Here is a 16,985-nt window from a genome sequence, read left to right as displayed (position 1 = left end):
CTAAGATGACGGCATAACTGTTCTAAATTAATTTATGATTCACATATAAAATTCTATAATATGTCTTAACCTGACATATGATAGATCCCTTTATTCTATGAGGCGTTTAAATCCCAAATCATAATAACTGATGAGTAAACATCCAGTTGAGTTGGTAGAGTAATTGTGGCCAGTGAGGATAAAAAACTAAAGAGGTGGGCAAACCATCACTATCACAACCCTTACAAGGCAATGACGCAAAACCAAAGGGCCTTTATCTTTAGCTAAAAGTTACTTTCTCCTTTAATCTATTACCTAGAAAATGTCAGAAAATAGTGGAAAATGCCAATCATATTTTCCAAGAGCTGCAGGTGACGATGTCCTTAAATTGACTGTTATGTGCACCAATGATCCAAAGTGTAAAAACTCTTCATCTTACAATCAAAAAGAATAAGAAAACTACCAATTATTAAAGTTAAAAACTGTGACTTTTTTTTGGCATTTTGCTCAAAAAATTAGTTAACAGTTCTGATAATCCATTAATCAATTTCATGTAAAAACAGCAGAGGAAGCGGTTTTCAGCCCCTAAAATGAAATAAAGCCCTGAAATATCAAGATTCCCTGCTTTTACCTGTTTTATACATCATATTAAGCTGACTAGTTTTGGTCTTGAACTGACAACACAAGACATTTAAAGACATCAACTTGTAGAGTCAGGTATTACTGGCCCGATGTTGGGCTATCACAGCTATATCAATATTGGTGTACATGTTGTCAAGAATTTTTTTTGACAGAAAATAATGAAGATTTTTTATTTTACAGGCAACATTTTAAATATATTTCATAATTTTTCTCAAATATGTTTATACATTTTTATTCTCCATTTAATTATTGTCACAAGTGGTTTACACCCATATTTGAGGAAACACTGCAATATCGGCCAATATAATAAATATCAGAATGTATGGTTATGAGCCCAAAATCCAGTATCTGTCAGGCTCCATTACCTTGGGATGAATATTTTTCACTATTTACTGACATTTTATAGACCAACTGCTTAAACTAGAATATGAACCTTAAAGGGCAGGTAGCCTGAATTGAGATAGTCTGGACAAACCAGTGAAGTGGTAACGGCTCCAGAAACATACAGCTTGACAGCAGAATTACTCTACTTAAAAGCATGGGGGTTTGATTTCACCCAGACATCCTGGTTATGCCTCAGGTTTTACACTGTCATATTCTCGCTTTTTTTCCAGTTTGTTTACAAGTCTATAACCTACCTTCAGCGCAAATTTATCTCCAGTTATCTTCTGGAAGATTTCGAGCACCTTGCCATTGATGCCCAGCCCCAGAACCTGGTTGGTCACCTTGTAGTCATCTGTTATGGCGTTCTTCTTGATCTGTACATTGGGTCTGCTGTGAAAGGAGGGGAACTGCCCCACGGGGTTCTGCTGCTGTCCCGCCGTGTTGGGAAACAGTGGCTGGTTCTGTGCGTTGGAAAACATGCTCTTGGTGTGGGCTGAGAGACGAACAACAGCCGCCTCTCAAAAAATACTTTTTCTGCTTTTTTCTCCTTCTAACACTGGCGGAGTTTTCTTCCTGGGTTAGCCGGCCTGTGACGAATTGTGTAGCAGCCAGGCCCAAGGACGAAATAACGGCGGCAGTAGTTCAGACGTTACGGGTTAACAAAGTGTATTGGTTAGCCGTTAGAATGCTAAATTAGCTAGCCGTTAGCATACTAGCTTGATCCTATTCTTGACCCGTGATTCTCGGCTAACAACTCAGCTATCGGTTAGCTTATCCATCTTCGGTGGTGTCCGCCGTCCACCGGTTCCTCAAAGAACACTTCAGGAACTTTTCTAAAACATCCCATGAATCGGCTACAGGGCTGGGTTTATAAATCAGTCACGTAAAACCTCGAGAGGTAGACTTGAGAGAAACGATAAAACGCTGAACGAAAGACAGACAACAGAGGAAGGAAAAGTCTGATAGCAGTAGCACGCCAAACAGTTCACTTTCCGACGGACAGTCAGTCAGACACCAGCAGGAGCAGGTTTTACTGCTGACGTCATGGTCGTTTTTTTTCTGCGCTTAAAGGAGAAGTGCGCCAGAGGAAGACACTGCCTTTATGTAACTGACTGATAGAAACTGAGGACATGCAAGGAGAGAGGTACAAAAAAATCGAAAAATGTTATGGCGTCATTACTTTAATGGGGCCAAAATCAACATTTTTTTCATATTTTGGTATTCATAGTCCTTCAAACCGTAAGTTGACCTTAGGTATTACCGATGAAAGGCTTTTAGAAAGAGAAAGAAAAACTGAATTTCATTTCAGATTAAAGGGATGGTTCACTCCAAAGTCCAAACTACATATTTTCCCTCTTACCTGTAGTGCTATTTATACATCTACGTCAGTGTTTCTTAAACTTTTTACACCCTTACAAAAGTACATTCTGGGGGCAAAATGGCTTTGGAAGCTGGTCAAAAGTCAACAGTTGTAATCAACATATATTTTGCATGGTTTTGTAAATCTTTGTTGGCTCAATCATAAAATGCCATCCTCAGTGTTAAGTCTGTGTGTTTGTCTTTCATATCATTTCAATATATTATGCAATTGTTTGCTACCAGTAGGTGAGTGTTGGTACAGGCATGAATAAAATCACCCCACTAATTTGCGATTCAAATAACTGTTGAGCTCAAAGAAGCAGAAACACTTTATCGATTGTGGACATGTCATATAAATTTTGCTTAACTTACCTGCCTTCAGTGTTTTTTGAGCCGGTTTATCTTCCGCTTATTTAACATATCATGAGCATGGTTGTAACATTAGTGTCAATGAACTGATTAACTCAAAGAAAATAGTCTTTACAGCAAAGGTTACTTTATGGCCTGCCATATTTGACAGAAATTTCACAGCTACTGTAAACATACTGTACAAAACATGAGACACAAGTGACAACTAGCTAGGTCTGGGAGAGTGGGGAAATGGCTGGCAGAGATTACATTAGAAATTAACCCGCACTGCGCTGAGTACATCAATAAATTAGTTCTCACTATCAGTGAGAAATGACCAGAATATCTATGTATGGGAACATACTGAGACGGGGATCTGGAGAGAAACAGTGAGAGAGGAGCTCAAACAAACTATTTACATGTTTAGAAGTTATAGGAACAGCCCCATCTCCTACATTGTCCTTCTTGATCGTGTCTAAAGGAGAACCTTTGCAACACTTTGCAACAATTTGCAACACTTGCAAGATCATTTTTCAGGCCAGAATTATCACTCCCGTAAGATTTTTTGCGGGTCTGGGATTCCTTTCTAGACATGACCGTCCTCCTTCCTGCCAGCAGCCGGAGGGAGGGAGAGGAAGAGCGAGACTCCCGTGCTGTTTGCTGAATAAGTCACTAAATTTGTCGCTGCTTACATGCTAGAAGTTAAGTCACTAAAGGGGTCCGAAAAGTCACTAAATCTGTTGGCCACATTGGTTGTGCTATGTGGACAAGCACTGCTTTCTGCCTTCTAGTTGTGCACGCATTTCCATGATGACATGGCACTCAAACCTGTCTACTGAGCTCTTCAAGTACCACCTTATTGCTTGGTGCTCAGTTTACTGTTGTCCATTTCATTTTCAACAGAGCATGCCTAATATATTCTCCTCCTGATCTGACCTTCTCTCTGTAATAGTTCCAGTTTGGTGTTCTTGAAGAATTCATTTTTAGTGTCTTCATTTTACCTCTGCTTACTAACTTACCCTGACAGTTTAGCTCATAACTACCGGTAATCAGGCTGGTATTGAAACAAAAATATAGGAAAGACAAAAATTATTTTAAATGGCATTTCAGTGATCTTATATATGTATTTTCATTCAAGTTTCTTTTAGTATTTTTATAGTATTGTATGCTTTTAATTTCTTTAATTTAATTTTTAAAAAATATTTCTGACATTCCTCTGCATATCACTAGAGGGAGCTTGTGTACCTCCAGTTGTATACGAACCATGGTTTGAGTTCTGCCTTCTCTTAAATATAATGTAACTAGGTGGCACTCAGCTTGTGGTGCTCAAAACACAAAAAATCATGACACAGTTACTCAATATAATCTGCAGAGCATTTTTTGAGCAGCTTCAAATAGGGGCGATTTCATTCTTTCTCTCTACCAAACTCACCAAACATGCAGAAAGAAGTATACATCTACACAGAAACACTATTGGGCAAAGGTCAACAATTGCCTTGGACAAGTTCCCAAACTTTTCCATACCAAGGCCACACAAATAGCATTAACTTATGGCCAGAGTTCCCCTTTTGCAAGATGCAGACAGTTTTTTGGCCTCTAGAAGGTGCTTTTGTTTCTAGTGATGCAGAAATCCAGACAGTTTTAAAGTTAACACTCATTTGAGAAGGTCTTGAAGCATGTAGACAGCACATATATAGGGCATTCAAATTGCACCGTGCATCAGTAAACCCATATTTCTATGCTGCATCATACATTTGAGTTTTACTTGGCCAAAAGTCATGTGACTGTTTTTGCTCCAGAGCTTTTTTTTCAGCAGGGCTGTTGGGCTGCTCATCAGGTCTTTTCCTTTTCAGAAACAGGTCTACTTCTGTGTGTTAGCTTTACATTTCTGGAGCAGAGCATCTTCATGGTAGGCAGCAGGTGACAGTCCATTTCAACACTGATAGCTTATGACGTGATGATTGATGTTTTGACTGACAGACAATTAGAAAGGTGGACATAGTAAATAAGATTTTGATATGTAACATATTATTCGAAATGTTATTTTCAAATAATTCACATAATGATAATTCTTTTTTTATTATTGTTTTTTAGCACTTTGCTTAGGCACCCCATGGAGGTCCCCAAGTTATGGTTCAGAATTTTTTTCTTATGTTTTGCTAATTATACCTTTCTAAAGATCCATACACCAAAAAGGCATCATTATGCTTAATTCATGAATGTCTCTGGGCCCCCCCTACAATTCCATGACCTTACTGTGGATCTGCGGAAATGGTTCAGGAAAACAGTGGCTGACTTGTGTAAACAAACTGCTCGACATGTTTTACAGACTGTTGACCTGTTCACAGCACCACTGTCTGACAGGTGAGGCAAAACTATCCGCTGGAGTACAACCAGTCCTCCGTATTCCACCCTAAATAAATTATTTTTATGACTCATATTTATTCAAGGATTGGAAAGGGGAGACGACAAGGGATGTGGACAGCTCCTTTAATGGCATCCTCCTTGGCCGAGCGGTAACCTCTCATCAGTGATGCATGCTTCCTTCTCTTTAATGATACAGTTGGCAGATGTAGATCAATAGAAAGAAACAGGTGTTACAAGAAACTTCTCACGGCAAGGTCTGTGGATTAGCTTGAGTAACCAGATCATGATTTCTGGAAAGAGACATTACTTTTTTTTTGTTTTTAAAGTGTATTTTTTGTTGCTTCAAGCACCACAAGCTGAGTACCATCTAGTCATATTATTCGAGAGAGAGAAGGTGGACAGCTTGACAGCCAATATCTTTAAAACTCAGCAGCTAACTTCAACACAATTTAGATGGATACAGTACTACAGGTAAAAGGAAAAGTATGTATTTTTGACATTGCGATGAACTGTCCCTTTAACCCTTTGCTGGTCTGAAGAAACCCACTTGCCATGTTTTGATAGTAAAAGGTAAAGACCCATAATCTCTGACCAGAAGTTACATCAAGGTTAGAGAGGTAATTGTGTTTCAGCCTGCTTCCCCTGATCAAAATTGCATTCAACCATTTATGGATAATTTTTAGTGCATTTCTTCTTCAGTTTTTAGTTTTCCTTCAGTTTTATTGTTTTTGCTGCTGTCAGTGCAGAAGGTAAGATTGTTATTGTTCAAACAAAATCCAAATATCTGCCCCAAAACATGGTAAAATGACTTGTTTGCCATTCAGTACAACCCCTCAGGGCCATAGCTGGGATTTTAGAATTGGGTCATGAGTCCATGTGCTCCTCCCACCGTTCAACTCAAACACCAAAAACAAGTTTCTTTATCTCTTAATTTCCTCAATTATTTGTATTTCATTTCTTAATTTTAACTGTTTGTATTTTCTGCAAATTTTATCCCCCAACGTGAAGGTCTGTGGCAATACGAAAAGCCCTTGCTGTACAATTCTAAACAAAATACTGTTTTAGTGGTGAAACGCTGAATCCCTTGTATAGTTAGACTATTTGTTGGCCTATATGTAGTTTGGCATCAACCTATACAACACCCATCATCTGTACAATTTTAAACGCAGAATGTAAACTACACCTAGGTTGTTAAAACTACACAAATTAGCAGAAAAATAACACACTGACTTAAAAAAAAAACTACATCATTGTCATATAGCCTTAGTATAGGTCTAGCCTAAATTTACCATCAATCTGTAGTGAAATTAGCACAAAAAAGATTTTTAAAAAATTGACTAATCAGTAACTAAATAGTCAATAGCATTGTTATGTGACTGCAGTGCCTTGGGGTCATATAACAATACACTATTGATTCATTTTTGTTTTTCGGCTAATTGATATGCACAAATGATTCATTTTGTCCTGATGATAGTGATGCACGCTTGATCAGCTGGATTTTCAAGACAGTGGAAAAGCAAACAATTACATTTGGCTATAAATCAGTATGACTCAAACATATTTTCTTTAGCTGTCCACTTCACAGGTTTAACAAGAAGCAACATTCAGCTTAATTCATGCTTCTGTCACATTGTCTCTTAGAGTCAAGATGCACACCAAATTAATCAAGCGAGTTATCAAGCATAAACATGAATCAATACACACAGACTCCAAGAACAGAACAGCACCTTACTCTTTAAATGTTTATCTTTAAAGAAGGAGTTAGTTTATATAATGTAATTTTCTCCATAAAATCATCCTGGGTTGCAGCAATCACGGTAATGTCAGCCTGTTTTATAGTGTCCATTTTACATTTTGTACATTATAAATTGGCATAGTTATGACGCCCCAATAATACCATATATATAAGGTGATGCTTCCTGCCCTATATGTCAGGTAGTGTTCATTCATGAAAATTGCATCAAAGAGGAAATAGAAAAAACTCTGAGTTTAGAGTTTGGCATTCTGCTTTCAGAGATCCATAAAGGAAAATCTGTCATTTTAACAGCATTAGCAGTGGAATTAAAAGACTTGTTAAAGCAAAGAAACGGGAAAAGCGAATGCTGGTAATGTAATGTTGCCTGAGTGTCTGACTGTTACTGAAATAAAGAGGAAATGAAAATGACTTAAAAGAAAAAAACTCACCACAGCCAGAACAAGGGGCGACCGAGAAGTGCAGCAGGAGGAGAGAAGTTTTCACAGGACAGAGTGAGGATGTTGCATGAAGATGAACAGCAACTTCATAAACCTGTATGTGTGTATATATATCCAATAAACCTGACAGCAGGTAATAATACATCATTGAATGAATGATCATATGCCTTATAAGTAAACTTGCAATTACATCATTGAGATGCAGTCAAACGGGATAATGTGGTCATAATAATGAAGTGTAATTTATTTGTCAAACTCAAAATGTCTTCAAACTAATGAAATATACAGTCATATTTGAAAAATAAATTGACAGACTAATTGCACATGACTCTACGACAGGTCGGGACCACTCGGAAGTTGTGTTCGTATCTGGGAGAAAATTCAAAATACAAGTAAATAGTGAATGCGACATGTTCTCCTAAATCACTGGTACACACCACTTCAGAGTAAATCTGTTCATGCCAGTGGTTTTTGAATGAGGCTCTTTGGCTGTGGTTCATCTGGAACTTAAATGCATCCCTTCTTGTAGCCACTAGATGGCACACCAGTCTTTTGAATGGAACCAAATCTTTGTGGTGAATCATATTGGAGCTCGGCTCAGTATTTACCATTAATGTGTTTTTGAACCTGCATGAATCAGAAGAACAGGGTTTGACACACAGGGAAATACAGTGACAAAAACTGTGCTTAAACGTAGGGTGCTGTATTATCACTGAGCATCTGATACAGAACTAAAACTGAGTTGTCCACCTGGAGCACAATCCAAACACCTCTGTCTCAATCAAACTGGTGATGTTGATATGAAAATACTCTTAGCCCTGAGCAACATGTGTTGATCAAACTTCAGTGCCTTGATGGCATCATTGTTGAAATGCCTCAGTATGTAGGTCACTAACTCAGTCGAGTGAGTCAAAAAAAAGTCTGAAAAAAGTGAAAAAAAAAGTCTGAAAAAATGTAAAATCCTTATTTCATGCATATCCTCTGATTTGGTTTTGTTGCATTCAGCTAACCTCTGCTTATTTGCATACAGATGTCTTTAATCACACTGGATTTATCAAAGGGCCACAGATCAGCTACATCATACACCAGTGAAAATGACCCCATTAAGAGAACAAGGAAATGTTTACAGCATTCATAGAACAAACAGAATCTCTGAAAGCAGAATGTCAAACTCCAAACTCATAGTTGTTTCATGGCATTGTCACAAGCCATCCTGCACTCCCACATACACACTAGTCCTCTGAATGCGATGTATAAATAGGAAGGAAGGGCCAAGACCGACTCCTCAAATGCACTTCCACCTATAGGAACACACTTAACTCTGTCTCCAGTACTTCTTCTTGACTGTTACATCTTGTTTAATTTAAATTAGACAAGAAGTATATTGCTGTAAAATAAGTTTGCTGTTACGTTGTTTTGCTTTGTTTTTTTATTTAAAATAGTGCCAGTGTGATTGTAAGTCCACACTGATGTCAAACTGCCAATGAATTACATAAATGTATAGAATTGAAATGTAATCTTTTTTTTAAAAAGGTTATGATTTAGTATTGCATTTCTACAATGGTTGGAGAGTCACAAGAGTCATGTTTTAAAAGAATTGTCTGCAACAAAGGCAGAGATATTCTTACTTTTGGTCCAAAGTTGGCCAAGCTCCAACAACTCTGGATCATAAAGTTCCTACAATGCAACTTGTCTGTAAGCCCAGGCTGAAATAACTGTGACACCATTAGGGTTATTATATCAGACTAGCCTATAGAAAGCTCATCCAGATCAGCAGAAGACATTATGCAACTGTCTTCACCAGATGAATTGTACCCCCCCTTGACAAGTAAACTGATCTTTATGTGTAAAATAATTGGAATGATCTTTTTATAACTTTTTGCCTGACTGCTGAGAGGACTGTCAAAAATTGTTTCACATGTAGATTAAAAAAACTGCTCTTCATAGACAACTTGGTGAATTTGCCTCTACATACTTTGCCAGAGAGAATTAAAAACTCCTGACATGCTATATGTTGCTTGGCAGCTTGAAAACCTGTCTGAACAAATATCTTTAATTTTGTCCACAATAAGGCAGAGCTTCTTCTATGCTAATAATATTCTGATGTACACATAACATGACATGATCTGATCATTCTAAGTTTGAAATATGCTGTTCCATTCTTCAGCAAAGCTTATAGATAATAAATATCTTGATTTACAGATAAAATAATTTACCATAAGGATATTATGTAAGATTCCTAAATAACCTATAGTCGTAAAGTTTTGCTGATAGAGCGTGGAGGAGTGACACGGCCCTTAAGCCTCTGGGATACATTTCACTGTTATTATCCTCAGTTATGTAAGAGAAGTACATCACATGTCCTCATGGATCCCATCTATACATAAAGAACACCTTTTTAAAAACACCTATATGCATGAGAACACATACGCACACACACAGAGACTTTGTGTGAGAGATGGGTCTGAAATTGGAAACTGTTGGCCTGAGCTTTGACAGCTTTGTGCTGATGAATTAACACAAGCTACAGAGTTACAGTTACTTTGCATAGCTCCAGGTTCACTTATAGCTGACACTCTGCACCCAGGACAACCTGTTCATTACAGTATTCTCCTGGGGAGAAGTGTCATGGCCTCAAACCATTATTCTCTTTATTATCAGACAGACAGGAATGCTCACATTACACTGTACATGGAGGATTTCTGTTGGGTAATGGGCCACTGTCCCAAAGTTTGTCCTGGTGTACAAGGATCAGGCATGCGTGGCCTGTGTTCAGAGCTGTAGAATCTGGCATGCTGACATTTTCCCTTTCTCCACTCCTTCCCAGAATGCTCCCTCGACACTCTCTCTAGTTTCACGGCACTTCTTTTAACTTCCTGACAGGAAGGAAATCTCAGGGGCAAGAGGTGCATCTCCCCCCCTCTACCTCTCCCTCCCCACCCTCTGTTCTTCATTAGTGTGCGAAAGTTGGAGCAAGTTTGGATCAGTTATTTCAGGCTGGCCAGAACCCGTCTTTGTCAGAATAATCCTTCATCGTCGCCCGGGGCTGAAACCCTAGCCGGCTCTTGATATAGACCCATGGTCAGCACTGGCTCTGATATAGGATTCTAGCACCTGAACGCTCGCAAGCCTCCCGCCCAACATGGGACCTGTTGAACCTGCTCACCCCTCTGATGCATGCAGACACACACACACACACACACACACACACACACACACACACACACACACCCTGATGATACCTTGTATGATCTCTTCAATTGTTTCTCTTTATCTCTTCTTTTCTCCCTCATTTACCCATCCTAAGTCCCAAACCTTGGAGTCAACTTTCTCCTTTCCTGTTATGCTTAGATATGCTGTGTGCTTGGCTCAAATATGTTGAAAAGAAAACCATATTTGGAGGATGGTTAAAAGATGTTGCTGGGGGACCTGTAATCACAACATAGTTACATCTTAAGTTAGCTACACTAAGATAATCAGCCAGCTAGTTACATAGAGCATGAGCTAGCTAGTTACATCAGATACCTGTTTGCAAATTGCTAGCTAACTAAGTAGCTAAGCTACATAAATTGTTAGATAGCTAGTTACATCTGCTAGCTAATGTGAGCAAAACGATAGCTAACTAGCCAATACATCAAACATTGGGTAGCTAGTTACATCTGCTAGCTGATGTTAGTAAAACACTGGTTAATCTAGATAGCTGTGTAAATTCAGTATGTAGCTACTTAGTTGGTGTCTACCATTGTCTACCTTCCTCCAGGGACTAAGAACCTTTGGAGAAATTCTTTGTGTTTCATTGCAGAGACCAAGGTCTAAATTAAGTCCCGGGGACAATATTTTACCCTGCAAAAACTCCCTGCTCAGAGGGTAGGACTTTCCAAAAGCACACGAGCGCTGGAGGGGGGGTTTACGCCACTGAACATTTCTGATTGGTCAAGCACTCACAGCATTTTATTTGAGTCACCATTTTTTTTTTATAAACCAGTTTGGTTTTTGTTCATTGTGCTACGACACATCAACATAGAGTTACAGAAGAAAACATGCCACAGATGGACCAACGATGAAGTCCAAACCTTGATCCACTGCTGTATGGCGTCATGATTGTTATATAGTTGCGCACAAAAATTGCATATAAAAAGATTTGTCGTTTTTTCATATGTCAGTGAACTAATTTGCTAAATCTTCTGTCTACATACAGTGGTGGAAATGCAGACAGTAATGTACTGAAGGAACCCTTTAGTTTCTTAAAAAGTAGTTCCAGGTATTTTGGATGGAAACACAGTTTATATGTCACTTTTACAGGGTTCTCTTTTCAACATATACAAACCTAGCACATAGCATATCCAAGTACAGGAAACAGGAAAGGATGAAGGTGACCAATGCTCTGCTGGGTACTAAGGTAGCTCAACTGTTATTGGAGCACAGAGCAAAAAGGGGCAGGACTTAGGAAGGGTTATTGCTACGTAGAGCACCAAGAACACACATTTACATATGATCTCATTTTATCCTGTTTTATCTGCATCCTTCCACCACTGCAATACATTTGTTTACACATGGCCTGTCTTAACTTAGCCTTTAAAGAGCCTCTGCAGAAACTAGAAACTTTGTCTATCAGTCAGTCAGTCTGTCTGTCTGTCAGCCTGTTTACTCGTTGGTCTATTTGTGTCGTGATTCGCTTCTAGCCTCATTCACCTCAGTGAAGCATGATAAAACTCCCTGAGGATAAGAGAGGTGGTTTCCTGGTTCTGGTTGCGCTGGAGACAGATGAACAGTTCCTACACTACAGACTACAGCTCTGAAAGGCATCAACTGACTAAGCTCCTCTCTTCTCTTTTCTTACACTCTCCCTCTCTTTCTCATTTTCACACACATACACAAGGTCATAAAATTCCCACTGATGAGTCACGGATGTTTTTAGCTCCAAGGCAATCCAGTCTTGTGATGGAGCGGTAGAGAGCATGCAAAGTCACTTCCAATCTCAGCTCGACAACACGGGCCACTGCAGGTGGAGGTGTACCACGGTCTGCAGAAGAGGATTGTGGTTTGTGTGTGTGTATGCGTGGGTGTATATCATTTATTAATACACCTCATATATATTTAAGTATAACTTCAACAGTAGTTCATTCATATTATTCTCATGGAACACTTTTGCCTGCAAGTCCATTCCACTTAAAAGCATTGAGAACCAAGAGCAAACATAAATTTCTATTTTTCTCTCTCTCACACATACTTACATAGATACCTACATAACATGAAAAGGCACACACCGTGTACAGGTTGCCTTTAACACAAGAGCTGCACAATGCCATAGAAATCTGCACATACATCCACACAAAGAAAACCGTGTACAGCTCATCGCTCATGGCCTCTTCTATAGCCCTGCAGGGAGCATGTGACCGCCACTGGAATCCCCCTTTCATCCATGAACAGAGCCTGAACAACATGGGTCCCTGCAGAGGCACGAGGGCCCTCGGTGGTCGTGCGTGCAGGCCTTTTCAATCTGCTATGGAGGGAAAGTTTTGGATGACAAAAAGAAATAATAAAAACATAATGGAAAATGTGAAATTCATGCAAAAAACAAAAAACAAAACAAATAATACTTTGAAAATAAAAGTAAAATTGGGTAAAGAGACTCAAAACACAAAGAATGACCTGCTGTAAGTTCACTCTTTTCTTTCGGGGTTAGTGGGACAACTTGTTAGCTGATGTGTGAGCAGTTGCTCTCACGTTTTAGTCACATGGACATTCCTGTCCCCCCTCTTGCCCCCCGATAAACAAGAGACCGTTTGATGATAGGGGGACGATTATTTAGCCTACTTCTGCTGCCAGCTCGTCTTCTGCCCTGCTCAGCTATAAAGAATGCCCTAATTTTATTTCCAACCCACTAACAAACAACTATACACCCACTGCACACACTCACACACACTTCTCTTTTTCGCTTACATGCTTGTATCTCGTCCCTGTCTCTAGTTTCTGTCTCACATTTGCACACATGTACAGGTCTGATTCTGCTGACCCAGTGACATCGGGCAGCGGGACGCTCCAGTTCTCCTGCACAGAGACAGTCTCTGTGGTTTTGGGTGCTTTGGCACAACACTGACTTCCTCACAGACACAACAAACGTCATGCTGTTTTTTGTCTCTGTGATTCACTCCAGGACACTGACCGAGTCTTGTTGAGAAGATACAAACTCACACTCACTCATCACACAAGCACTTGAATGTGTCCATTTTGGCATTCAGACAGATGCATTGGCTTTAGGGCCTCAATGATGGCCTAGAATATGATTGGGCTTGTATGCTGCCTTTCATGGATGTGTATAATGTGAATAGTTAGACTGTGTGTGTATGTAAAATGAGTGCACATACAGTATTTGGAACTCTGATTGTCCTTGACAGATTGATATAAAGATCACACTGGAGGTTTATGTTCATGTATTCAGCTCAATTTGATCTCTTGTGTCAATAATCAATAATGTCTCAATGTTGACACACCTCTTTTCTGCTGCTCAAGTCCATGCAGAATGCTTCACTCAACCTGTCTGTTCTCTTCTCGGTCCCATCCTTAATTTTTGATCAGTTTTAATGTCATCTTCTTGCTTAGATGTGAAGACCAATACCATTATCATGCCTGTCACTCAACAATGATAAGACAAGACTAGAGCTTCTCTTAAAGGGCCAGTTCACCCCCAAATCATAAATATGTACTTTTCTATTTTGCTGTGGCCTGTTGTGCTATATATCCATCTAGTTCGTTTTGGTCTGAGGTATCAAGTTTTGAAGATCTGAATTGTCTGCTTCCTCCCAAACATAACGGACCTCGATGGCATTCAGCTTGTGGTGCTTGTGCTTGTAACAGCAGAAGATGTAAACATTACTGGTCTCCTCCTTGGCTGAGCTGCTGAGCATCTGAGCTTAGCACCAGCTAGCTAGCACAGTGATACAGTATGTATGATTTCTGGGGATTTATGGTTCCATTTATATCTACAGACACTGCAGTTCCTCTTCTATGGGGGCCACCATGTTCAGATGCCATGTTTCCACAGTAGCCCAGAAAGGACAAACCAATCACTGGCTCTTGATACAGCCTGTGAAGTTTCGTGGCCACTGCAGGTTCTCCCATATGCTTAAAAGGGGAGAGTGAGTCGAGGTGTTTGCAGTCCCCAAGATCACTACTAGACGCCTCCAAATCCTAGACACTGGTCCTTTAAAGGGAGAACCAAGGAGTACCCTAGCCTAGAAAAAATATTTAGACTGACATATATGACAACACATGCTGTACAATAAACTGTCAGTATAATTAATAATATTAAAAACATCATAATGCAATATTTAAATATAATAATACATTCTTCCTATGTCCTCCATGCTCCAGCTATCCATATCCTTTTGGCTCTGTCTGTTTGTCTCTCTCACTGTGGAGGCCCTTGTAATCCAATAATCCATCTTAATCCAAACTGAGATTACATGAGGTGAAAGAGCCACTTTGTGCATGAGATTATCCTTCAATTTAAATCATTCCCATACTTTATGTTTACATACAGAGAATGTGTGCAAACCAGCATGTTTTGTACATGTTCGTGTGCATATGTATTAATATATCTGCATGAGTGTGTGCGTGCATAGTGAGTTCTTCTTTAATGAGCAGCTGTTCCTGCAGCCTCCCCTTAGTTCTTCATCCCTTCCCCTCTGTTCTGTGCATTAGCAGAGGTCACTGCAGTGCTCTTTAATCCTGCCAGTCTGATCCCCATCACGTTTCACCTCCTACATTCAGCCTACTGCCCCACTGCCCCTGCATGTCTGCCCCACAGACTCCTCAGCTTACTGGCCCTGCAGTGACACCTGTAACACAGCCCTACCTGACATACCTGTAACATTGCCCCTAATCTGCATACTCGCTTTGCTTGTACAGCACTAGTCTCCCATCATTAAAGAGAGACGGCTCAGATAAGATAGGGCTCTATAAGACAACTCAGTTTAATCATCATCCGCTCTTGTCTCGTCTGTCATCACAAAGCTGAGAGAAATCCGCTGTGAATTACTATTGGAAAGACAGTCATGTGTTCCTAGAGTCCCGTGCAGTTGCAATGCTCCACTCTGCACTATATTTAAACTGCCCAGCTGGCACTACCACCCTGTCATCCCCCCCTACTGCCACAGATGCACACACCCACATAGATGTGGGTGTGTGCATGTGCGGGGTTGGTATGACGGTCCTCTGCCTCTACTATGCCCTTCTACGGTTGTATGACCCACAGACCAGCATGCCCCACTGGTGTGGATTTCCATTCCTGGAGCTCACTCCTCAAACATATATTCCCCTCAGCCAATATCATGTCCCATCACGTCTTATACTCGCAGTCCTACGCCTGACGTGCATATACAGTCTGTCCACGTGGATTTGCTTAGCCATAAGATGTGACCCCATGCCATTTTCACATAAGCAACATTAATAGACGTCATTATGGACGCTCAGTCTATACTGCCTGTACAGTATACAGCACGGCCTGTCTCACGTTTTCAGTGTGCATTTCACCAACTGACAGGATTAGTAACATTAAGCCTTGAACTCTTGAACCCAGGACTTAATGCCTTCAGAGAACACAGAGGGTGGACCGCCACTGTTCAATCCAGCAGGACTCACACTGTTTTGTTTTATATCTGTGTGTGTTTGTGTCCAAGCCAAATCTTGACTCTGACCTTGACTGTATGCAGTATTCAAACCACCATGAGCAAAGTTTTATCCTTCTAATGTGTACACAATACTCTATGTATCTGTGGGACAATGGTAGGTGTCAAAGCAAAAGTCTGACATTTTGGAAAATACTCTCTTTCACTTTCTGGCAGAGAGCTATAGGACGTGTACCGAACTGCTTACTGGATGGTTGGATATCTTCATCTGACCACAACAAATTATATTTGGTAATACCAAGACCAGCAGCAATAGAACACATAGATACAATGATACAAATGATTAGAGTAGGAATAAATGATAAAACAGGAAGAATAAATAAACAAGATAAATGTAATGAAATAACATCTGTTAATTCATATACATAGTAACTTGGATGTGGCAGCTAACTGACATTCACCCCTACATCACATCATGGTCGGCCAGCTCTGCAGAAGTGAGAAAGAACGCTGCGTTTGAACTTCTCTCTGAAGTCATTTGGTACACAACTATTTGTGGCACTTTTTCTATGTACAACAAAGTACAATACTGAGACTCAGAATGTCTCAGAATGCCCACTCGTATCCCCATTGTTCTGGGGCTTTTTTTTTTTTTTTTGCCTTTATTATTGGACAGGAACAGCTGAATAGAGACAGGGAGCAAAGGGTCCGGGCTGGAATGCACACACTCCACCAGGTGTGAAACCAGGGGGCCCCATCCCCATTTTTAAATAAAATTGTGTCTCATCCAGCTTCCTTCAAATATGGCAGCTCAGAATAAGTATATACACTTGATTTCCAATGTGGTTGGACAACATGTAAAAACTAGCTCTGAAAAAGCATAATAATTGAGCCAAACCAGCTGTTTACCTTTATTTCCAGTCTTTATGCTAAACTAAGCTAACAAGCTGCCAGCTGTAGCCCTACAATGAATGGACAGATATGAGTGTGGCACCAATCTTTTCATCTAACCCTCCACCAGAAAGAGAGTAAGGGAATTCTTAAAAATGCTGTACTATTCCTTTAAATATTAGGCCTGAAAGT

The 16,985-nt window shown here is 39.9% G+C and overlaps 1 protein-coding gene across 2 annotated transcripts in view; it reads right to left on the bottom strand.

Moving 5' to 3' along the window:
• Nucleotides 1-2,041, bottom strand: part of mapkapk2a (MAPK activated protein kinase 2a) — a 39,008-nt gene extending 36,967 nt beyond the window's left edge. Inside the window, exon 1 of one of the 2 annotated variants that reach the window (XM_084731367.1) lies at nucleotides 1,260-2,041. In XM_084731367.1, the coding sequence (XP_084587493.1) occupies nucleotides 1,260-1,484 (225 nt within the window). In that variant the 5' untranslated portion in view covers nucleotides 1,485-2,041. The remainder of the gene's footprint in view (nucleotides 1-1,259) is intronic. The other variant, XM_084731358.1, reaches the window with a different exon arrangement.
• Nucleotides 2,042-16,985: the final 14,944 nt, after the last annotated feature.

Source organism: Lutjanus erythropterus, chromosome 2 (assembly GCF_056507025.1).
Source record: "Lutjanus erythropterus isolate fLutEry1 chromosome 2, fLutEry1.hap2, whole genome shotgun sequence".
Lineage (NCBI taxonomy): Eukaryota > Metazoa > Chordata > Actinopteri > Lutjaniformes > Lutjanidae > Lutjanus > Lutjanus erythropterus.
This window is presented reverse-complemented; position numbering and strand designations above follow the sequence as displayed.